At 47.4% G+C, this 22,782-nt stretch overlaps 2 protein-coding genes across 7 annotated transcripts in view; one reads left to right on the forward strand and one right to left on the reverse strand.

Annotated features, from left to right (window-relative positions):
* Positions 1-1,472: 1,472 nt before the first annotated feature.
* On the reverse strand, positions 1,473-22,763 carry LOC142037447 (acyl-CoA dehydrogenase family member 11-like). Of its 5 annotated transcripts, none has more exons than XM_075041908.1 (15): positions 22,372-22,762; positions 18,620-18,852; positions 17,930-18,029; positions 16,870-16,987; positions 15,882-16,024; positions 15,638-15,796; positions 14,996-15,090; positions 14,621-14,720; positions 12,963-13,103; positions 12,074-12,166; positions 11,549-11,656; positions 6,198-6,369; positions 5,882-5,948; positions 5,406-5,578; positions 1,473-2,622 (listed from the first exon to the last, which is right to left on the reverse strand). In XM_075041908.1, the coding sequence occupies exons 1-14, from the start codon at positions 22,669-22,671 to the stop codon at positions 5,452-5,454; spliced, it is 1,956 nt and encodes a 651-aa protein (XP_074898009.1). In that variant the 5' UTR covers positions 22,672-22,762; the 3' UTR covers positions 1,473-2,622; positions 5,406-5,451. The 5 variants fall into 5 exon arrangements, with proteins under 5 accessions (XP_074898009.1, XP_074898010.1, XP_074898008.1 ...); XM_075041909.1 differs by lacking the exon at positions 1,473-2,622 and adding an exon at positions 3,135-4,177; XM_075041907.1 differs by lacking the exon at positions 1,473-2,622 and adding an exon at positions 5,043-5,177.
* The window catches only part of HORMAD2 (HORMA domain containing 2), a 30,870-nt gene continuing 25,081 nt past the window's right edge, over positions 16,994-22,782 (forward strand). For both annotated transcript variants that reach the window (XM_075041913.1, XM_075041914.1), the window contains exons 1-2: positions 16,994-17,382; positions 20,004-20,085. The gene's annotated coding sequence lies outside the window, so the exon portion shown is untranslated. The remainder of the gene's footprint in view (positions 17,383-20,003; positions 20,086-22,782) is intronic.

Below are 22,782 nucleotides of genomic sequence, written 5' to 3' on the forward strand. Positions count from 1 at the left end.
CACTTTCTAATTTTTTATTTTTCTTTCCTGTCCTTCCGTAGGGGATATATTTGAGGTTCAGCAGAAACACCAAGGCCTTTGAAAAAGGAGGCTGCAGCAGGCCTCCTCTTGCTTTCTTTTCCACTGTGTGTCTTTGCAAGGAACAACACACTGTTGCTCCTAAACTTAGAAGAAAAAACATTAAGCTTGGTTTTCCTGGTGCAAGAGTCCCAGGGAGGGGGAAAAGACACAAACTGCACGCACCACCAGGTACTGTCAGTACAATCGGCACGGTTTTCTGAGCCTGGAGAACTGTGTAAGAGTCTCATCTTCCTCCGTACCTTGTTTTTCTTTTTCCCCTTAACCAACCATCATCTTTCAAAGCGTTGATCCAATGATGTTAGCCCACATGTAGGAGCGGCCCAGGTCGCCAGGGAATTCACCCTGCCTTCAGTGATGTTTGGAAAAGGAAGCTCAACGTCTCCCATCCCCTGCAGCGAGCAAGCGCCAGCGCTCGCCGCAGTCGCAGCGAGGTGGGGAGATCAGAGCTCGGTTCTCATTTGCACACTTTCTGCCTTATTCTCAATGCTGGATGGTGGAGCCGTGGCTCTTTGGGAACAAACCAAACTCGCTCAGGTTTAATATCTTTTAATCTTTTCCCAGAAGGTGGAAAACTCAACTGCTGTTTGTCCTGCAAAAGTCTCCTGCACAAGGGTCTGATTATTCTCATTTTCCTAGGGCTGCTTGCTCGTTTCAGCTGCTTGGCTGCATGCGCTCCTGTCACATAAGCTCATACTCTATCAGTTATTTCTCTCCTTACATATTTGAAGTCAAGAGAGAGGATTTGCCCTGAATTCTCAGAGGGAGCGAAGGGCTCCTTGAGCAACTGTGAGTTATTTTGGGACAGGCCTGTTCTAATCACAAGATGTTGTGCACAATTGCTTTATAATCTCATGGTATTTATTTAATCAAATAAAACTGCAGATTCTGGGCAGAGCTGTGATCACAGCTGGTGGTAGTATTTACAGCTTCCAGAATAAAAAAGCAAAGCATATATAATGTTTTGCACTATTAAGAACATGCAAAGGAACAGCAGATTTTCAATTATACACCAGAATTTGATTTTATGTAGCTCCTTTCATACTTGAGTTACTTCTAAGTGCTTTTTCAGTAACTCATTACTCTGTCGCACGGTGGCTGCAGACGTTATGTGCACACCGGTACTCCCACCCCCGGACACCGCGCTGCTTGGATGTTTTCTGCTTCAGCAACACTGAGCAAAACCCCGGGGGTCTCCTCTGCTGCTGCTGGAGGGAGTTAGGGAGCTTTTTTTTTTTTAACTTCCACACAGTGTGAAGTCATTATTGTGCAGAAGGGCTTCATGTCAGGGGTGGCAGCAGCCTGGCAGCTCTGCTAGAGGAGTATACAGCTGACATTGTGTAGAAGCTCACTTCCCGGTGATCAGTTCTTCCTAATGAACGTCCTTTCCTCTTTTGTTACAGCTCTCAAACAGCAGAGAGCCTGAGAGGAGAGCAGTGCTACTATCTCAATACGCAGCTTTAGCGCTGTCTTACATGCTGTAAAACAATCTCCTTATGCAAAGGCGATGTGTACGGCTTATCGGGAGTCTTGCAGATAGTATTAGTGGCTGAGGAACAAGACAATCTTTGAGAACTGAAGGTCCCTCTCGTCCCCAAGTAGGACAGCAGCGAGCCCAGCCTCTCCTTGCCGGTGGAGGTGGTGATACTGCAGTGTGGCGGCCCAGGAGTCGTTCAGCAGCAGCAGTCTTGCAGGCTGGGCAGCAATTAGTTGATCACAGCGTAATTGTACGGGTCAGGTATGGTGGTGGCAGCATGTAGGATGGAAAACCGAAGGCTCTTTGGTGGCGAAGGGGAGGAAGGTGTCGGGAACCAGTCAGCTACAAAGGAAAGGCCATTGGTGTGGGACGGAGCCTGCGCTGGGAGGGGTTTTGGGCTGTTAGGAGGCTGCAAAGGGTAATAGCCACGCACAGGAAAGCTGAGCAGATTCAGAGCTTGTTTAACAGACAGGGCTGTGCAGATGTTTTATGGTTAGTCTACAATTGTCCCTTTAATAGATCCTGAATTACTCAGTGTGAGGTTTTGAGAAAACTGTGTCCAGGGTCAGTTAGAAGATGGTGTTTTACTGGGCTGTGCTGGAAGGGGATGCTCAGTGCTGAGCGAAGGCCGGCTCTCTGACATTTGCTCAGGTGCAGGATCCGGATCAGGTTTTGTATTCCTTAAAGCTGCCCTCAGCTGGATTCTATCGCTGGCATCACTCGGAACTGGCTCATGAGTTGCGTGGAATTACCTTTCTTGGTTAAAAAGCAAAAGCAGCAATTTAGGCTCTTTTCTGAGTCGTGAGGAAGGTGAGTGATGCAACCTCTGGTCGTGCAGCACCCGCACAGCGGTGCAGTCTGCGCTGCCAGGCGTTGCGTTTGCTCCTGGTGGTTTTTTTCTCTGAAGGACAGACGAGCGATTCCCCTGGGGTGCCTTCGGAGGCAGATCTGCTGCTGGAAGGGCAGGGCAGGGCTGAGGAGGCAGCCCAGACCAAGCACAGGCAGCATGAAGTTTCTTTTTTAACAGTTCAGCTCAGTTTTTTGTTAAAAGAGAGAATCCACCAGCACTAGAGCAAGGATGCAGAAAGAGAAATGTAACCTTTTACTACAGCCACGTCTGTACGAGCGTTCATCTGTCTTGCTGTCCCTACACCATGTAGATGTGCCCTTTCCTGGGCAGAGGAATACCAAATTCCCATCCCTTCATTTTACACACATAATACAGGCATTGGAGCTCAGATTGTTGCATTTTGGGATTTAAGATTACCATATTCTTCAGACTTTCAAATTTTTTAAATGCTGCTAAAGTTTTATCTTACTATTTAACAAATATGTTTTTTAAACCGATTTCCCATAGTTATGTTATTAAATGATTTTTACCTTGCAGTGGCAACAGGTGATGCATTTGATTGTACATTTTTTTTGGTGGAATTTGTATTAAAATGACATCTGATTCTTGATTAATTACTTCAAGAACATTTAAATGTTTTAAAACATGCAAACCTATGAGAGCAGAGAGCTGTTTAGCAGCAGTATAAAGTGTTAGACCCTAGCGCTTAATTGTTTGTAACAGCATTTATTCTGCTGTAGCCTCAGATTGAATATTTAGATCTTAATAAATTTGTCATTTTCCTACACGGTGACAATTTTACAGTCCCTTGTGTTTTCTGTATCGGTGCATCTGTAGGGCTCCCACTTTGTGGGGCTTATTTTTAGGCAAATTATAGCTCATATATTAGGAAAAAGTAACCCTGGTGTTCAAAAAACTACGTAAAATACATAGGAAAGTGGTGACATGAAATCGCAGGCAGGCAGTGAGCATGGAAAGCACCGCTGCTTGCCAAAGCCCTGTGCTTTGGAGATGAGCACTTAGTGAGAACAGAGAATCCCGACAGTTTATCAGCTGCCCTGCAAACAATTCTAACACGATGACTTTCACTTTGCGTTGCATTCATCGCGTGCCGTCAGACCCTTCTGCCCTTCCCACGTGCAAATCTGGTGACGGACTTTGCTGCCGTCATTGTTCAGGTTAGAGCCACGTGTTTGTTCTCTCACTTTCCCATTCTCCTGATTTTTACACAGCACAACAGGTTTCCGTGCTTTGACACCTGTAAGACCTTTGACACCAAACAACTACAGGGACGTAGGAGATTTTCAAAGCCAAATGTTATTTATTCACTTAAATGCACATATAACGGACACAGAGAAACACTGCAGTGGAAAGCCCCTGGGTGCTGGGTCTGGCTAAATGGTGTTTGTGTGATTTGAGGGCAGCTCTGCTTGGCTCAGCCCTGTGATCCCGGTGCTGGGACAGAGCGCGCCCCCACAGAGCCTTCCTCACCGTGTCCCACAGGCGCTGCTGCCCTGGCACAGCTCGGCTCCTCCCTGGAGGCAATATTTGGTTGTTTGGGTCCTCCTGCATCGGCGGGCTTTGGCCTCAGTGAAGTGTTGGATGACTTTGTGCTCAGGAAACGGTTCGTTTCCTCTCTTCCCACTCGCTATCCTACCTGCTGTAGCACTTCACAGCTATATATTCCAACTGTCTTTGTTCTACTATTGTTTTTCTTCTGTTATTAGCAACTTTTAGTCATCAGGGTAATACTAAGTAGGCAGACTGATGGGCTGAGGGCGAAGAGAAGCACACAGTCAATATTTAGGTGTTTGCTTTGGTGGAGGATTACTGGATTTCAATCTAAAACTTACGTCAGAAATTATGTTGCTATGAATTGCAGCATCGTTAGGACACATGCATGGGGAATGAATAAGTTTTCTGGAGGTCAGAGAGAATAAAAAAAGCTTTCTTAAGAAAAATTCAAGAAAATTAATTTTTTTCTTTAATTTTGCTGCGAACTTGTACAGTTTTGATGTAATTTGAGTGACGTAATTGAAATTGCCTCCTCCCCTAAGCTGTTACAGAAGGACTTTGCACCGCAGTGTTGATGTTGATGCTGACCATTTATGGAGCTGCAAATAGCAATTGACTGTATCCCGTGTTTGAAACACAGCAGGCTGAGAATGTTTTTCTTGCCCATCTCAGCTGACTGCGGAGCTGAGTTCGCAGCTTTAGCGGGGACAAGGTATCCAACCATACTTTTGAAGATAAAGCCTCTCCTCCAGGTTAAAGTAAAAGCAAAGCTTGTTTGAGACAAGGTAGAATGTAAAAGGAAAAATCAGAAGCACGAGCTAGACTAAGCAGTGTCCCGTGAGCACCTTGCTTAACAATAGCCTTGGCTAGGAAAATGGAAAGTTTATGTTACAAAGCCTTTTTTTTACCCAACAAGTTGCCAAGATCAGCCGCTGAGCTGGTGGTCCTGAGCCCAGCACAACAGTTCCCAGGGAGGTTGCTTGTATGAAGGGATGCACCACCCTCACGGCCATGGTGGGCCTAAGAGGCTGCCCTGGAGGAAGAAAACCCCGTTCCTGGCAGGTACCAGGGTGGAAGATCGTGTGTAGCATTGGAAAGCAAAAAGGTGAACAGGGAACATGGTCGTTTTCTGTGTTTAATCAGCTTCAAATAATTTTCAGTCTGATTTTGGCTGCTTTTCTTTAAAAAGAACACCAGTTGGCACTTGAAGAGCTGCTGCTTCAAGTCACTATCTGGATTTGATCACTTTGTCCTTGCCTAAAACACAGTAAGAACATTCAGCATCTTGGACTGAATCTCAATGGCTGCATCTGTGTTAGCAAATAACTCAGCGCAAAAGCAGTGGATTTCATACTGGAGGAGGTGGTACAGCTGGGCGTTCCTCCAGAAGGATTTGGTCTGGCCCCTGGTAGACTGTCCCCACCGTGCCTGTAATTCGTGGCTGTCTGAGGATTTTTGGATTATTTTTTTTTGATTGCAACCCACCTTTAATTTCCCCTGGGGGCTGGGCTTCCCAGTTGCCTCTGGTGGGTCACAGCCGGCTGCCGCAGGCAGGGCTGCCCTCGTACACCAGTGCGCTGTCCATGAGCACTTCCTCGGCCTCGTAGCTGCTGTTCTCTAATGCCCTGGCCACAGGACACAGCTCCTGGTTGCACCACCTGAACAGAGGATGCAAACAGTTTGTCTGAGCCCCCTTACGCAGACAGGGCTGGTTTCAGCTTGAAGTCTGCCCGGTTTGGATCCCTCTCATCACTACTAGAAGGGAGATTCCCCATGGCAGGGGAAAGCCGTGATGTTGACAGCAGCCAACCCAGAATGGGGTTTGTCTCCATCGATGATGATACGAAGTTTGGGTCTCACCGTGGCAGAGAGTCAGATTGCTTGGTGAGGCAGAGCAAAGCCTGCTGCATTGCACAAGAAATCATCTAAAACAGTTAGGGCTAGAGGAGGTTTTTGCTTACCTTTGAGCAGCAGAGATGTCTGCGGCAGAAGCATCAGGCCGAGCTGCGTGTTCAATTAAAAGAGCTCCTGTGGAAGAGCAGGAGACATCAGTATTCCTGGGCTCCAGCCAAAACAGCAAGGGCTCGTGAAAAGCAGGTGGTGGTTACTTCTCAACAGCACTTGCCAGGCAGAGCTGCCTCAGTTTGAAAGAAGGTGGGGACCGAGCTTTCCTTGAAACTCCACCCTTTACCCAGAAGGTATGAAACCAGGCCATTCTAGGACTGATTCCTAGGCCTTTCCTGGTCTGAAATCCGTCATTTCTGTCTTCCCCACTACCTGCATAGATCCTTGCTAGGGTGTAGGAGAAGTCTCTTGCTGCTAGCTCCATGGTCATGGCTCCCCTTGAACCAGCTGCTTGCATGAACTGTGCAAGACCGCTGACAGCATCCCGCATTTGCTTCACGGCAGGTTCCAGTTTCACAGTGCTCGAAGCCAGCTCCAGTTTTTTCTGCAAAGAAAACAATCACAGGAAAAATTACAGCATGTTTACCTTCTGCAAGGAAACGGGGCTGGTGAAATCCTGAGCACGCCCAGCAGCTAGTAACAAAAAGCTTAAATCAAGGTGGCCGTAACGGGCACTGCCGTCGGTGGAGCGGCCAGAGCACTGCGCGGCCGCAGGAAAGGGACATTGCCAAAAGGAAACTCGCAGCCTTGCCTTGAGGATGGAGAATTCCTGTGAGTGTGTTGCTGTTTCCGTGCTGGCTTTCCAGCTGCACGCAGAGACCGCATCACACCCCCAATTCCCTCTAATTGCGTACCTGTATCAGGTTCTAATCTCCCTTTTTTATATTTTTACTTCCATGAAGATGCTAGAGCTGTGTGCAAGCAGGAAAATGCAGATTTCAAGGAGCTCTTCCCTGCAAGTCGTGTCAGTGGGAAAGGCCCGGGGACCAGAGTGGCTCTCTTCCGATGGATGTCAGGCATTTAACTGTGCCCAAAAGCACCACCTAGAAGCTCCCTCTGGTTCAGCTAAGCTGCAGTTTTTCCACTGTCTCAAATACCTTGTGAAAGCACAAGCGATACTCTGCCGAGAGAATCTAAAATAGTTGCTCTTTTGACATGGCATGCCCACGGCTGCCTGGATGCAACCGGCAAAGGCTAGCCTTTAATCTTCATGTCCCACGTTATTCCCTCTTATGAGGGATCGAACGAGAAGAGCGTGCCTCTGCACGGAGCTGCCAGGCTGGGGTGACAGCTCGGTCCCCCTGAAGTCACACAGGCGGAGAAGCAGCCAGCTCTCACCCACACAGCCATCACCGACCTCCAGACCCTGCATCCCCCCTGCTGCAGCACTTGCAGCTGGGCTCTGCAGCAAAGTAGGCCACCACCGTTCGGCCGCCCCAGGCAGCTGCCTGCGCTGCCTGCGCTCAGGGCTGGCCCTGCCTTCATCGGTGGGCTCAGCCCAGGAGCCTCGTGTGCCGCGATAACATCTTTACAATAATCAAACCTATCTCTCTGCAGTAGAACGAAAGGATTACCTTGGACAGAATCGCAAAAAGGAACCGTTACGTATTTAAATAGCATAGCAGGTGGTAGGAGGTGCTTTTCATTAATTAGTCTCATTTGCAGGTTATTTATGAAGCTAAAGCCTGTAAGTGTCTGCTGCATAGAACGAATTTTTTCATGTTTTTGAGGCTTTTGGTGCTTAAGTGATCATGCAGTTCCTCTTGCTAGTACGTGAAAACACAGCTTCTTTGCACAGTAGGACTTGGGGCTGCACGAGCTGAACGCGGTTTTGTTTTCTGCAGTACGTCTGTGCATGACACCTTCTGCCTGACCACTGCCCTGTATTTTCTGACTGTTAATACAAGAAAAACACAATCCTCAATGGATGCTATTCTGTGCTCTAGGCGAAGCGGTACATAAATACTCGCAGCATATGCTGTACGAATACGAAAACATCATCATTAAAGCGGTTAGGTCTAGTGCCAAGATAAAGTCCAAAGAACCCTCCAAGCCCACAGAATGCTAATAAGATGTTTTAAAAGTAGCTTGGAGCTTGTTGCTAACAAGGATCAAAGACCCCAAAGGCATAAACATATTCCCAGCAGCTTGGGTGGAAGCCAGCATCACAGAGGCCAAGCACAGCGACATGTGCGCTTCTGTCGGCACCCTCGTGCTAATGGCTGGGGTACGAACAGCTACATCCTACGCTGCCTTGCTTTTTAAGATTTTAAGACCTGGGTAGTATGGACCAGGAATAAAAACCCCATCATTTTAACCTTAGGGGGAAAAAAAAGGCATTGTATTCTCTTTGCTCTCCAATAATTTACACTTTGTTGTTTTCAGATTACACTCATTCTTTTCCTAACCAAAAGCACTGAATCTTCTGAAACATCAAACTGAGTTTTGACCCGTCCTTCCCTGCATTTGAGAGCGAGAGGCTGGAGAGCTGCCTCAGGGACGATGCTCAAGGCAGAAGCAGCTCCTGTTTTCTCTCCCACGTGTTGATTTGCTCCAGTTCCTGTAGGGTGTAACTGAGGGGAGGCACACGTACCATTCTTTTCTGGCTGAAATCATCAGAGAGCAAAAGAGCTTTAGAGCTCAAATATTTCCGATTCCTTCGGTTTTCACTGAGGAATTTTAAGATGCCGCTCATTTGTTTGCTCTTGCTAGCTACCAAGCAGGATTGTCAGAATGGTTTTTACTTAAAGAATAATCATGAGTATTTAAAAATACAGCAACAGGCAGAGCATCCAAAATGGGGCTAGAAGCACAAATCTCATATTAATGTTTCAAGCAAACACGTAGTCTCGCTTTAATAACCTAGATTTATTTCCTGCTATGTTAAAATTGTGGTTATGGGCTGAAAAGGACCTGAAAACACCATGACGTGGCTTAGATTGTATGTCTGATTTACAGCTAGAGTTTCAGCCCTACGCAGTCATTCTTGATGCATAAGGCAGTTGATTCTGAGCTCTGCAAGATGCCTGCAGGACTCGCATTCAAAAACACAACTGTATTGCGATGTGACCAAATTTAATCTAAAGTGACTACAATGCAATAATCAAATAATTCCCCGGTGCTATTTTAGAGTCACTTTTCAGACTGTAATTGAATTCTAAAGTACACCCAATGCTCTGGCTCAAAATTCCAGCTAATAAATTTTTAGTATAACATGAAATGACTGCCCCCATGCAGTATCCACCTGAAACTCCCACCACGGCTGAGCTGGAATCCAGGACTGTCTCTCACATTTGCTCTTCTCGCCATGTGTTCTCCCGAGACTTTGGAGACTAATTACCTCTGGACAAGGTGGTTTGTAACAAACTTGCCTGTGTATCAAGAACCTTAAAAATTCAGCTTCTCATAATCACATTGTGCAAGGATGAGGAAGTTCTCTGCATTTCCCTTTTCCTGAGGGTAATTACAACATTGGGTTCCTGCTCCTAGATCACAGCACCATCAGCGCTGGGTATCCCACCATCAGTAGAGGCAACTGACACAGGATAAAAGCAAAAATAGGTGGCAGTGGGGTCAGCAGGGAAGTTACCCTGAGATATGACCTTCAGAGAACAAAGCGCTATGCCGTACTAAGTACTAATGCTGATTTCTTCAAAGCAGCCTGTCATTGGGCACAAATCCTGCAAACTGAGAACCTTGATGGACAAACATAAAATAAATTGTACTAGTCTTGTGTGCATCAATAAAAAGGAAATGGATTGGAGCAGTAAAAATCCCTTTATTAAGGGCTAAATGATTTCCTCACTAGACAGGAATGGGAAGGATGTTTCAAAATGAGCCAGACTCCCAGAGACTGAGAGAATTTGGACACCTGGAGCTCAAAAAGAGGTTGTTTATCACCTGTGAGTGAAATCCTGATTCCGGTGTAGAAACTCAGCACGTTCCTGCCCGATGCTGCAGAGGCACTCTGCAGAAATACCTCCCAGTCTGCCTTTCCAGTGCCTGACTGTCAAAGGCTTAAGGGAAAAGCTTTCTGACATGTCCAGGTTGTTTGCCAGGTATGATCTATTATATCCAGAATTGGTGTATCAACACTGCTCTCCCAGCTAAGCCCATTCCAGGCACTCTCTGTGGAAATGGAAACAGCCTCAGTGTGACATGAACAGCAAATGCAATGGCACTTACCGGAATTTGGAGACCTTTGAAGTCAGTGCTCACTTGTTCACCCTCCAGTCTCATATACAGCGTGATTTGTGGGAGTGCAAGAGCAATGATAAGCTTGTTAATTAATAAATCTCAATACTTGGTGTTACTGCTGTGCAGGTACCTGCTCTGAATCACGTCGCTGTGTTCTTTAATGCTTCTCTGATTACCCAGTTGTTAAGAAGCTGGAGGGGCCCTCTCAGCTACACCAGTGAGGTGCTCTGAGGACTGCAGTATGGCACCTTTGTGCGGTATTTGTTTAAATGAGCGTAAGTGTAAGCCTGTGGAGGCTGGCTTCTTTCCAAGTTATTTTTAGAGCCTACCACCCGCTCCTTTCCTTCTCTGCTCCATTACCTTCAGTGTCAGACTAAGCTGCTTTTTATCAGCAGCTGGACCAGTTGGCTTTTTAATTAGCGGGTGTGCTCATTCCTTGTTATGAGCAGATTTGGCTGCCTTGTTTGGTAGTCAAATTGTTTGAGGTGTTTTTCCTTTATCAAAACTTGTCTGAGAGGATGGCAAGACAACACTCATCTCTGGAGGTCAGAGAGGTGCTCTGTACAGAATACAGCTGAGTTGGGGGTTTCAAGTGTAACAGAAGTTCCCAACTGCAGCCACTGGTGAGAAGAAGTCAGGCTCTTGCTTTTGTGTTTTTGAAAGACCTAGCCAGTTTTTGGTGCTGCAGGGAGTGCAGTGACCCAGACCTTTCCCTTCTTAAGGGGTCTGGATGAGAAAGTGAAGGCTACCCACAGTCAAATCCAGCACTCCAGATGCCTAGGATTCGCTCACTGTATCTGGGCTAATGTAATCTGGATTGTTCTATTTGGATTAATAATGTCGCCTCTGAGAGAACACCCTCTGATACGCTGATCATGCCTTTCAGGCTGGTTCCTGTCTCCCTTTACAGGACATACCAAGCCAGCTGATGCTTATTTTCCTTCATGAAATTCTGAGCTGCTTTGGTCTCTCCCTGACTGCCTGTCATTTGAGCACCTTTAAAAGAGCAGCCTGTAGGTAAAGCCAGAGAATGGCAAATCTGAAGAGGCAGCAATGGAATTCCTTTGGCTCTTTCCATCTTTTCAGTGGGAATAAAAATAGAAAGTCATAAGGTAGTAGGTAGCCCTAGCGATGGTTTAATATTCAGCAGTCTTGTGGTATTTTTCCAGTTAAGAAACAAAACCACAAAATTATTTTGGATTCAGGAAGGTGACTCTTTCATGTTAAAAATATACTTGTATTGGTACCTGTCATGAGGAATTCTGACAATGCAAAACTCTTCACTGCTGAGATGAAAGTATCTGCATTTTTTGCAGCGTACAAGGATCCCAAAATGAGCACTGCCTGCGTTCTGCTTTTGTAAGTGCTATTTAAAGACCAGAATTGTAAGACACCTTCTGAATACTTGTCTAAAGCTTTCAGTTTGGTCATGTTCCTTGCCAGTCTCAGGTAGGAGCATAAACACCAAGTAAGACTCTGCTAAGGTGGGCAAATCAGGTTGACCAGTGCTTTTGATGTGGGCTCACCTGCACTGTGGAGAAGAACACAGCCATCACCTGTCCTTGACTCTTGGTGAGGGATCGCAGGACATCAAGTGACAGGATATTTGTTGTTCCCTCCCATATGGACAGCACCTGTGGAGTAGAAGAGTCTGTGGAAGAGCATGAAGGAGACTTTTGGAGCAATTGCAATATAGAAAAGGGAATGTGAGGAAACAAAGACATGGGGCAGAGCTAAGGGATATCAGTGAAATCTCCAGAGATGTCTTGCCTCACCACAAGTGGAAAGGAGCAGCAGTGATGAGAGCTAGGAGGTCAGCTCTGTTACTGAGCTAGGGAACAGCCCCAGCACCAGGAACAAATCGCGTCCCCTCCCTGGTGATGATTGGGCTCGGCAGGAAGGCAACTAGGAAAGAGCTGCCATGCCTGGAGTGAGTCTGGGGAGGACTCTGTTTTCCCTTGAGCATGTCTTTAGCAGACAACCATGGAGTACTGTGCAGGGGACTAGGTGACACCCAGGAGCTCCTTCTGCTTCTCCTGCTGCTTTCTTACCAGAGTATCGCGGATTATGACTGGCAAGCCTGTATCCTCCATGTAACCTTGTCCTCCAAAACTCTCCATTGCCTCAACAACAACAGCAGAAGCCTGCAAAATGCAGAGAGCTGACATGATCCACATTGCAGAAGGGGAAAGAGTAGCCAGAAACCTCTAACATCACACAGCAGTTCCTGCTGGGATGGGATTGACTGGATCCCACTCATTTGCTGAGGCAGGTTGCTCATTAAATGCTAGAGGTTTAGCCTGGGGAATGGAGATTGAGTAACACCAAAAGAGGACCTGCAGGAGCAGTCAGACCTTGGGAGAAGATCCATGGACAGTGTGTCTCAATACAGTCCTCTCTAGGTAAGGTTAAGCCTGTGGTTTGCTTGGTACATAGGAGTACATGTCTCTAGTCCAGGACAAGCTTTACCTTCTACTTTCCTATAGTGTGTAAGCTTCTGTGTATTTAAGCTGAGGGCAATTAGAAGAGGGGCAGATGCCTGAAATTAAGGCTAATGCTAAACTATTAACACTTCTGCTATTTATTCATAACTAGGGGAAAGATATTCCCTGTCGCTCAGTGCCCCACCTTGGTCTTGGGGCAGCCTCAGCAGTGTTCCTCTGTGGCATGTGGAGTACTTCACAGTGCTGGCTCTGTCTGTTCTGATCAGACAGCTGATCTGTGGCCTTGAGAGCAAAGGGACAAGTCTTCTACCCACAAAATCCAGCCTCGGTACAGACCAATAATTGCTGCAGGCCCTGCAGCTGGAGGTCACTGCCATTATCCCCTGCTATCGCTGCCTTTCATGTTGGCCGTGTTAATCACTCCTCTTTCCAGCTCTGTGGTTGTTAATGTGCCACACAGCCCCACCCCGGGCTAATCAAACTGGTTGTTCTGTACCTGCTTCCCAGTATACAGTTTGGCGACTGGTGTCAGCAGTCTCAAGAGAAGCTGGTCTTGCTCACTCGCCATGTTGGTTTCTACGAGTCCAAGCAGACGAACGATCTCCATAATCAGAAGAAACGCCCCTCGTGTCTGTACCTGCAGGCAGAGAAGTGGGGAGCTTCACTGTCAAGGATCTTTGACTCAGGCTGATTCCACCCTGGTCTGCTGAGGTGCCAAGAGACCATCCTGAAGGGATGTGCAATACTCGGACCTGGGCAAAATGCCACTCCTTCTTGTACAGACCCACAGCTTCAAAGACAAAGACCGCTGACCAGCCAAGGCACAAAGCATGAAATATTAAAAGTAGTCCAGAGCTGCTGCTCTTGTACACTGCAGTCTAGTATGAGGAAAGGGGGAGTGCCATTTCATCAGGCCTACTCGGAGCTTTATCAAAGCTCCTATCAGGCATCCAGGTCACAAATCCACATCCTTTCCAAAGGTAAGGGACATGAGATGGCACATCTGATGGTCAACCTCTGAGCAGCAGGATCTGCAAGGTCTTTGACAGATTTCTTGTTGAGCAACTTGCTTCCCTGGCAAGTTGTGATTTGGGAAGCATTGGGTTATGGAGCTCTGTAGCCCCTGTGCATAACAATGTGCTGTGGGACTATATAGGATCTGGCCTTTCTTTCAGAGGTGGAGTTCTGGCCACAGGCTAAGAGATGCTGGAGCTTTAAGTTATGTTTGACAGATGTTGACCACTTTCCCTCTCCCCCACCTTCCAAGAGGATTTTTAAATACTTTTTAAAAAATTTGCATGAACCTACCGAAGCCCAAGGGCAAGCATTGGTGTTAACACCACTTAAGGAGTCGTACTTGGATGGGTGAGAGGAGGAGAACTGTGTGCCCTCTTTTTGAAGTTTTAGTAGAGGTGTTAAGCCACCTGTGTCCTGTGGATCTAGTGAGCTGCTACAGCTCAGCGTTGTGGCAAAACTGTGAGACATTCTGCAGTGAGCGAAGGCCCACACGTGAAATTTCTCCCAAAGCCCAGAGCAAGAGTGCCAATTCATGCTGCTGTCTCTTCTGTTGTCTGTTATTGCCCTAGATGACATTCACATCTAGAGGCTGTACTCAAGCTCAGTGTCTTGTGGTGATGAGCACTGTGCAAGTACACAGGGAAGACAAACTTCTCAGAAGCTAAAGTGCATGGTGACTACTTGGGAATTCTTCAAGCCTGCTGGGAACAGCCCATCTCCTGGTGCATGAGCTACCAGGGAAGTTGGATGAGTCTGTGTTGGTCTTGGACAAGAGTCTGTTAACTGCGGTTTAGGAGACTGTGGTGTCATGCTTGGACTCTGATGCTAATGACCAACTTCGGAGGTCACAGCATAACACAGTAGGTGCATGAATGACTTTGGCACTCCTCTCAGGATAGCTCCCAGGTAATTGTTGTTTAGGATAACCTGAAGTCCGGCAGAGAAGCTAGGTCTATCATCAGATCAAATCCCACTAAAATATAGCAATTACCCTGCTGCATACATCTCACTCTACCAGGAAGGGCATTCCACACCTGACTGTTGCACACAGAGGCAGGCTAGCTGTGCTCATTAGCAGCTGAGGATTTCTGCCTCTTTCCTCACCAACAGGTTCGGCTTGGCTCCCAAAAGCCTTACCTCCATCCGGGCTATCGTCTGCATGTGTAGGGGATGGTCCTTGAGGAGCTTCCCGAAGGCAACCCGCCTACGGGCATACTCTCTGCTCAGACTGATCATCCTAGAAAGAATACAACCAGGGAAAGTAGTTAGACCAGCAACCATCCACTTCTGAGCTTTCTCTTCCAGCCACCCCCACTGGAAGAACCCTGCTCAGCTGTACCACACCAGCCTAGGTCACCCACCCACAGGCCAACCTTCTCCAGCACTGCTGGCTTCCAGACCTGTGCCTGCAAAGGCATTAAATGTAAACTGGCTGCAATGCTGAGCATTGCAAAGTCCCCTTGTCCTGATAAGCTGCTCCTTCAGCTTTGCGGGCATCCATGCTGCCTTCACCTTCTCATGGAAGCTACTGCACCAATGGCATTGTGGATCCGAGTTATGTTCAGCATGTTGGAGATGGAGACCACTCCACGACCCTCTGCAGAGATCTGAAAGCATCAAGGAACAAAGGCTGATGTAAGCCTTTCGCACAGCCTTGGAAGTGGACGTGTAACTAAGTGGAAGTTGTGTTAACAGACAGATAGATAGAGGCTGTCCACTTCATCTCCGTCTGTCCTCAGGCACCACAAAGATCTGCTTGCTTTAAAATATGGCTGTCTCATTTTAGCCAAGTCTGTAGCATGACCAGAGAGGTGGCTTTGGAGACCACGTCAGCATGATCAGTTCTGGTCCCTGTTGCTTGTTCCTACCTGCATGCTACACAGAACTGTCCCTCGGCTGGATCAATGCAACTGGATTAGGGAAATGACCAGCCTAAAATGACTTTTTTTTTTTTTCCTTCCCTCCCGCCTTTTCCCAGGTTCTTCTCAGCTCTGTCCCACACACAGCCTTGTTGGTGAAGTGTTCTGCAAAGTGAACAGCCAGCCACAGAGGTGGAAGAGAGGAACTTCAGCTGGTATCACTGCCAAAACACCCATGAGTGGTCTGCCATGTCAAGCCAGCCCAGTCCCAAGAGGTAGGTGAAACCTCACGTACTAGCTCTGCTTTAGCTCCGTCTAGCCATAGCTCTGCTGTTGCCATCTGCCGTGTGCCCAATTTATCTTTCAGCCTTTGCACTTGGATGCTGTTCAGCTTCCCCTCCTCATCTCGAACCTTCAGGAAGAACAGGGACAGGTTGCTGGACCCCTGGGGCCACTGAAAGGCATGTAAAGAGGATTTCATTACAATGAAACAAGAAGAAAGCCCCTGCTTCTTCACCTGGTTCTACCATCAAACAGACCTGTTTTACTTGTCCTTCAGCGTCTGCTACCCTGGCCAGGGTTAATGCCACATCAGAATCAGCAGCCGATGTAAACCATTTAAAACCATAGAGACGATATGTACCATCTGGCTGCTTTCTGGCCACTGTCTCGGTGCCATTAGCTGCAAGAAAGGAGCAGATCACCTTGACTTTATGGGAACTTCTGTATCGATCAATGCCGATTTTTGGTTTAAGCAGCAGCTCTTTTAAGTCACCTCCTGCTATCAAGATGGAGTATGGATTAGCTGCTAATCTCTTTCATTGACCCTGGATAAGAAATGCAGCCAGAGTTAAGTACTAGAAAGGAAGTACGCTCTGTTTAACTGCAAGCCTTTCCAGCAATTGCTCCAGACTAACAGCTGGTAATGGGAGTGCTTTGTAAGCAGAATGTACCACCGTGTATAATCCAATGCCTCCATTTCTTTAGGAGCTACCACAGCCAAGAGCAAAGGGTGCTAAGGAATGGAGTCCTGCAATGATGCACATCTGTCTCTCGACAGCTGACCCTTCCACCAGGAAACCAACTGCAGCTTCATCAGATGCAGGTGGCTCCCCTTCCACATTTCTGTCTCTGCAGCAGACTTCTGAGGTTTCCTGGCCCATCACTCTATTACTAACATTAGCCAAGGAATAAAAGTTGAAGGCCAAGAATACTTTCCTAGTCCCAGCTGGGATGGGTCTGACTGTCTTGCTCAAGGTTTAGATTATAGAGCTGGACATCAGTGTGTTATCTGTGCAAGGAACACAGCTCTGTACCCGCCTGTGTGTACTGCATGCATCAGTGGATAGAAGTTGGGCCTTTTGTTGGTTAAACAGCAGAGCTATGCAGAGGATTTGGATGACTTCTGCTGAAGTTTCCTAAACCAGCTACCAGGCTTTCTAAGTTCCCCACACCCTTAATTTTCTTAGTTCTCGCTAACACATATTTAGCTGCTGCTGCAGTTGCTTGCCACCTCAGAACACGTACCAACATCAGAGCCTCCTCTGCGCTCGGTCATCCACTGGCCAGAGGTCCAGAACTTCTTGGGGTCACGGGATGTCAGATGGTCAAAAGCATTTTTCAGAGATCCAGGAATACCTAGTGACTGATTTGGGGGAGGTAAAAGAAACCAAGATGATCATAACTCAGTAGATGAAATTAGACAGTTGCCTTAACTAACACTGGTGTGTCCCAGGCTCAGAACGGATGGTCTGCAAGCAGGCAAGCGGGGCACTGAGTGTCCTGCACTGCAGTGCATCTGCACGTACTGCTGAGAGTCTGTGAAAGTGCCCAGCTCCTACACAGCTGCTGGAGCACTGTGCAGACAGAAGGTGCAGACTTGTGTTGCAAAGAAGAGTGCTGAGCATCCCTACCCCCCTCGGATTTCTGCACCGCTAGACATCTGAACAGAGAAATTTCAAAACAGCGCATGTGCCAGGGTATCAGCATATGTTCATATATGCTGGATGTCATCAGCACCCAAAGAGCTGCAGGAAAGAGGTAACTGCCTCATGCTTTTTTTTTAATTATTTTTATTGAATTAAAGTACCCAGGGCTGGCTACTTAAGGGCTAACTTTTCTCTGCATCTTACACAGCCACTGACATAGTGCAAAGGGTGTCACTAAGATGCAGAGCCAAATCTTCAGACTGGGAAAGTCTTGCTAGCTTGGTTAATTTACAGCAGGTATGGATCTGGCCCAACACATTTAACTGCCACTCCACACCAGGAACAGGAAAACAAACTATCTCGTAGTAAAAACATACGGAAAACTTTTCCAACTACCGGCAGTGCCACAGGTTTCATGTGCAGCAAAGGCCTTATTGTATACAGTGTTGTAAGTAAGCATAAAAGCTAGCCTGGGCACAAAGGCTTTGTAACTAAAGGAGAAAGGCAGTGGGAGATGGAGCTGAGTCACAGAGCAAGGAAGGGCCATGCCCGGAGCCAGATGGCAGATCAGCTCTCCTCCATCCTTGGCTGATGCTCCAGTCTCTAACCAGCGCTGCCAGGACGTGGGCTGTGCCCTCAGAGACCAGCTGAGCTCATACCTCAATGACTTTGGCTGCCCCATCAGTCATGGCCAATGGACAGCTGAAACCTCCAGAGGAGCTTGAAAATAAGTACAGTTTGACAGCTTGATGCAGACGGCTAGGGAAAAAAGTGAGTGAAAACAGACAGCTTATGCAGCAGTTCAACAGCAGGAGGATAAAACATCTTGACTAGGAAGAGAGGAACAAAATACAGCCAAAACAGGTGAGAATCAGACTGCTCATTTCTGAGAGGGCAAAAACTGTTTCAGCCAGTGCAAGGCTGGATGGAAGGCATTGCTTGCCAGCTGGTGCACATTAAGTGCAGGTTTTAAAAATAAGAAATGGGGGTCTATCTCCAGAGGCTGGAATACAATGAAACTGCAAGTAAAATCCCAGCTCTTTAGCCATGTTAAAGCTAATGCATGTAAAGCTGGAGCAGTGCAGGGAACTGCCAGGCCCCAGAATCAGGAAGGTGACATCAAAGAATATTATGATCAACTGTAGGCCATTAGTTACGGCTTATCATTGCCGATGTGGAACATTACAGTGGACAGACACTGCTGTTCGGTACAGCGGTAGGTGTGCTTTTGTCCATGCATCATCTGTTACCCATTATACAACAAGAAGTTCAGTCCTACAAGATGTTGAATGTTCCTTGCTAAGAATAACCAGGAAGGCACCATGTCATTCCCATTCTCCCCCAGTTACCTCCAGTTGGAGTATCTTCTCTCATAGGCCTCAGCAATCAGCCCCTCTTCTGCCACAATCTCTTTCATCCTCCTCCAGGCCGAGCAGGTGACAATGTGATCCACCCGCCGTCCCCAGGCATCATACTGCCGAAACACAGGGGGGTTCAACTCGCATTCCCATCCTAGATGTTTGATCTTGGTTAGCAGACGGTTTCCAAATCTCTCCAGATCCTGATTCACCTCTTCCAGTACCTGTGAAGCAACATGAAGAGCCCTTCAGCATCCCTCTGGAAGGCAAGAAGCCTCGGTCCTAGTTGGAAAGGCAGAGGACTGACCATATGGTCCTGCGGTGCTAGTGGTCTCTTGCCACTTGGCCCTTCCATGCATTCTGTAATGCAACAGGACAGCTTGTCTCTTAGCCTCTGCTGGCACAGCTGTGCTCAGCTGTCACTTTTTTTTTTTTTCTTCCCCCAAATCATTTTTTCAAGTTACTTTTGGCAGCACCTCAGGATTTTACAAAAGACAGAAGAGCTTTTGTATCAGGGCTGAGAATGACACAGATGCACATGAACAAGGGGGTTGGATGAGATGATCTCCAGAGGTCCTTCCAACCTCAGCCACTCTGTGATTTACTGCTGGAGAAGAATGCCAGGGGAAGAGCTGCCAAAAACAGAAAACCTTCGTCTATATAGGAAAACTTCCACTGGGCTCAGTAGTTACCTGCCTAACAGATTAGAAAAGGAGGCACAGAACAATCATTTGAAATTCAGTCTGGCACCCAGTGTATGTAGATTCAAACTTCCACCCTGCATCCAGCTTCCTGAAAGGCCCTGGATAAGGATTCATGTGCCCTCATTTCAGCCAGGCTTGGGTCACCTGGACCGAGTAGTCTGTCCATAGTTAATGGCACCCACAGAGGAGTGATTCATTCCAACCCCCTTAGATACCTGTTCCAAGGTGACAGAAATTGCCTTCTGCAAGTGCTCTTCACTGTCTGTGGCCAAAGCCTAGTGAAGTTGCCTAGACTTAAATAACCTGACTTATAGATGATTAAAATTAGGCCAGGCGGACCCAACCTCTAGCACTCTTGGACCCCCATTAGCATAAATACATCCAAGACTGTACTGTGGGTCAGAGAACCACCTGATCTAGATTTGCTTTTATCAGAGGAATATTTTTTGCTGTTCTCTACGCCTCAAGAGATGCTCATTTCCTTCTCAATATAACAATCGTGGAGGTGAATGCCATAGTTGCTGTACCCAAAATGGTGCAATTATAAAACACGTTAATTTGCTGATGATGAACTACAAACACTGCTTCTTCCTTTCCCTGCCTCCCCCTGTATTGACTTTTCATTAAACTACATCCCGTATGATTGATTCTTTCATCACTCTGCCTTCCAGCGTGTGTAATGAGGATCCAACACATACTTCCCAGTTACTACTCTGGAAGTCTCCATCCTCAGACCAGCCAGTTTTCCTTCAGGTGAGCAGTGGAATACTCAGCATTAAAAATCACAAAACAAGCCAAAAACCATGCATGAGAGCCCTGTCAACTGGTACAGCTCATGCTGCACTCCTGTTTGCTCTTGGTGGAATTTAGCTGGGATGGGTGTATGCCTCCAATGCCTCTCATATCTTGACAACAATTTGAAGGTTGTTTTAGAGGCACAACCTAAGAATCCAAGGTTCATGGACTTCACTCATCCCTGAAGCACAAAAACCTTTAAAATGTTTAGCTGGTAGTTTTTTGTGGGCAGAAGAACATGAGTTTAGCAAACGGGTCTCTTAGTCAGCACGCTACAGTGAACTCAAACTACAACAGTCCCTTCACCTCATCCATGTATTCTAAAAGAAACCAAACCCAACTGCCTAGCTGTGAGCTGGGTTTTGCAGGTTTACAAATCACCGTGTTGCCCAAGTGAACATGCTTATTTCCAAGGTAAAAGAACAAAATCAGGGCTCCTACATTTGTGACTGCTGAATGTAACACATAGCAGCCTGGGCACTCCAAAAAACATACACCAGGCTATGGAGATGGCATCTGTAAACCATTAGGGCCAGGGCTGAAGCTGCTACCTAGCAGCATCTGCTGGGTGGTCTCATTCACCCTGATCTGTCCTTTGATGTCCCAGGGATGAATATATTGGAAATGTGCAAATTATTGCACACAAAGAGCGCTAACAGATGATCCTTTATATTAAAGGACATATTTTCAGGGGGATCAAAGACCAACAGACATCTCTCCAAAACGGTGCCCAGAAAAAGCAGGTGCTTTCTTCTGTGTTCTCCAGGAATCAGCTTCAAAGAAAGAAAGAAATCTTTTGCTCCATTCCAGGAAAACTTCTGTGTTCACCACTGAACACAGGTGACTAGTACAACAGGAATCAACCTCCAGCATGGTGTCTGGTTCAGTGGAACACACAAAGCTTCATCTGTTGCTGCTCTCCTGGGCAGGAAGGTGTTCATATGGAGGGCTAGCTCTCCAGTTGCAGCGTGAAGCAGCCTGCAGACGCTGCTCTCCCTTTCAGCGGTGAGGCAACACTGCCCCGCTGGGACCAAGCACAGAAACGTTTAAGGGAGAGGCTGCTGATTCTCTGGTAGATTTTGCAGCCGCTTTGTCTCTTTGGGGAAGGAGCGGAGAGCAGCTCTCAGCCTTGGCAAAAGACATCACTGCTCCTTTTAGTCTTCAGGACATCTGGATCATGCTGCTTCCAAAGGTGCAGATTAGGAGTAAGACCTTCATGGTTGCCCAAAGGCATCCTCCTTTTCCCCCATCTTCTCATCTGGCAGTAAGGCCACAGTGGTGCTTAGGGAGGCCTTGTTCCCATCTTTCCTGAGGGCTGTGACAAAAGCACGCTACCAATCCTGCCACCACACTCTTACTACCCCACGACTGCAAGGTCTCACAGACCTGGAGAGCAAGTAGTGGCAGGAAGAGGGTCACTGAAAGCTGGGTTCTGCCCTGCTACTCGCCCGGTGGCTTTACAGGTCATTGCATTGCTTCTGCTGGAGTAAATCAGGGAGAGAGGTCACCCTCTGCTCCAGGAGATCTGGTCCTTGCAAAGCGGGAAACAGTTGTGGTCCTTGGGGTGACAGCACAGGACAGCCAGTGAGATGAGTTGCCTACTCCCAGTGGTTCCTGTAGGACCGGACCTCACAGAACAGAGACCTGCAGCTCAGGGATCTCACCCCACCTCTCTGTACCCCTGGAAATCTGTACGGAGCCTTTGCTGTCTGAAAATTAACCCAGAAAAGCCAATGACCTGTGCTGAGAACAAGCAAACCTCAATGGACCTTTGTATCCTCTTGAGCGCTCAGCTGAGAACAGTCATGTGTCCCTCCCTCCCCTTCCTTTGGAAAGGAATTTCCTTAAAAGCCCCTCTTCCCTGGGAGGGGGGAGACAAGTGGAAGAGCACAGCAGAGTTTGGAATCACCTTAGATTTTTTTCCCTTTCTCTGAGATTTCTTTCTCTGGATGACCAGACAACAAATGCCCAGGCTGACAATCCCAAAACAACACTCTCATTGCAACACCCAGAGTAGTCACAGGAGTGCACCAAGCTGCTCCCTGTTTACGTCCTGCCAGTATTTTCCACCACCCCTGCACTGATTCAAAGATAACAAGTTTTAAAGAATGCTGATAAATTCCCCCCAGTTAAACGTTTGAAGGCACCAAAGGGCTCAGAGAAGTGTTCAATTCACAGTCTTCAGCAGTGACCTAGCCAGAATTGTAGTGTGTACACACAGAAAGACAAACATGCATGCCAGACCTTGGGAGGAAGGTGTGTTTTCAAGTAACTCCGAAGCAAAGCGTCTTCCAAATACGGGTTCCCAGTCTCGGGCTGCTCTTGGAAGAGGGTCTCAGCTTCTCTCCTTGCAAGGGGTATTTCCAGATCCTCTAATACTTGTTCCTGCTGCATGACGACCTGTTGCCCCTGGCCTGCGGTCCTGTCAACTCCTTTACGACTCAGCGGTTGGCACCTCTCCAAGACGCCAGGCAGAAAGCGACCCGACTGCCATGGCTTGCAGGTAGCACTGGTTCTCCACCAAGGCAGGCGACGGGTTAGCATGATCCCGCAAAGCCCCGAGCGTGTCACGCACCGCCAGACCTTTCCTCGGTTGACAGCAGCACCAATCCTGTTTTGTTTTGATGTTGTGAAGTAATTCTTTAAAAAAAAAAA

The sequence above is a fragment of the Buteo buteo genome, chromosome 11, assembly GCF_964188355.1.
Source record: "Buteo buteo chromosome 11, bButBut1.hap1.1, whole genome shotgun sequence".
Taxonomy (NCBI): domain Eukaryota; kingdom Metazoa; phylum Chordata; class Aves; order Accipitriformes; family Accipitridae; genus Buteo; species Buteo buteo.

Excerpts from the sequence above, each read along its gene's own strand:
- LOC142037447 (XM_075041908.1), bottom strand. The coding sequence starts at position 22,671 with ATGCTAACCCGTCGCCTGCCTTGGTGGAGAACCAGTGCTACCTGCAAG. Across the intron at positions 18,853-22,371 it reads AAACACACCTTCCTCCCAAG|GTACTGGAAGAGGTGAATCA; the intron begins GTCTGGCATGCA and ends GTTGCTTCACAG. Across the intron at positions 13,104-14,620 it reads AGACGATAGCCCGGATGGAG|GTACAGACACGAGGGGCGTT; the intron begins GTAAGGCTTTTG and ends CTCTGCCTGCAG.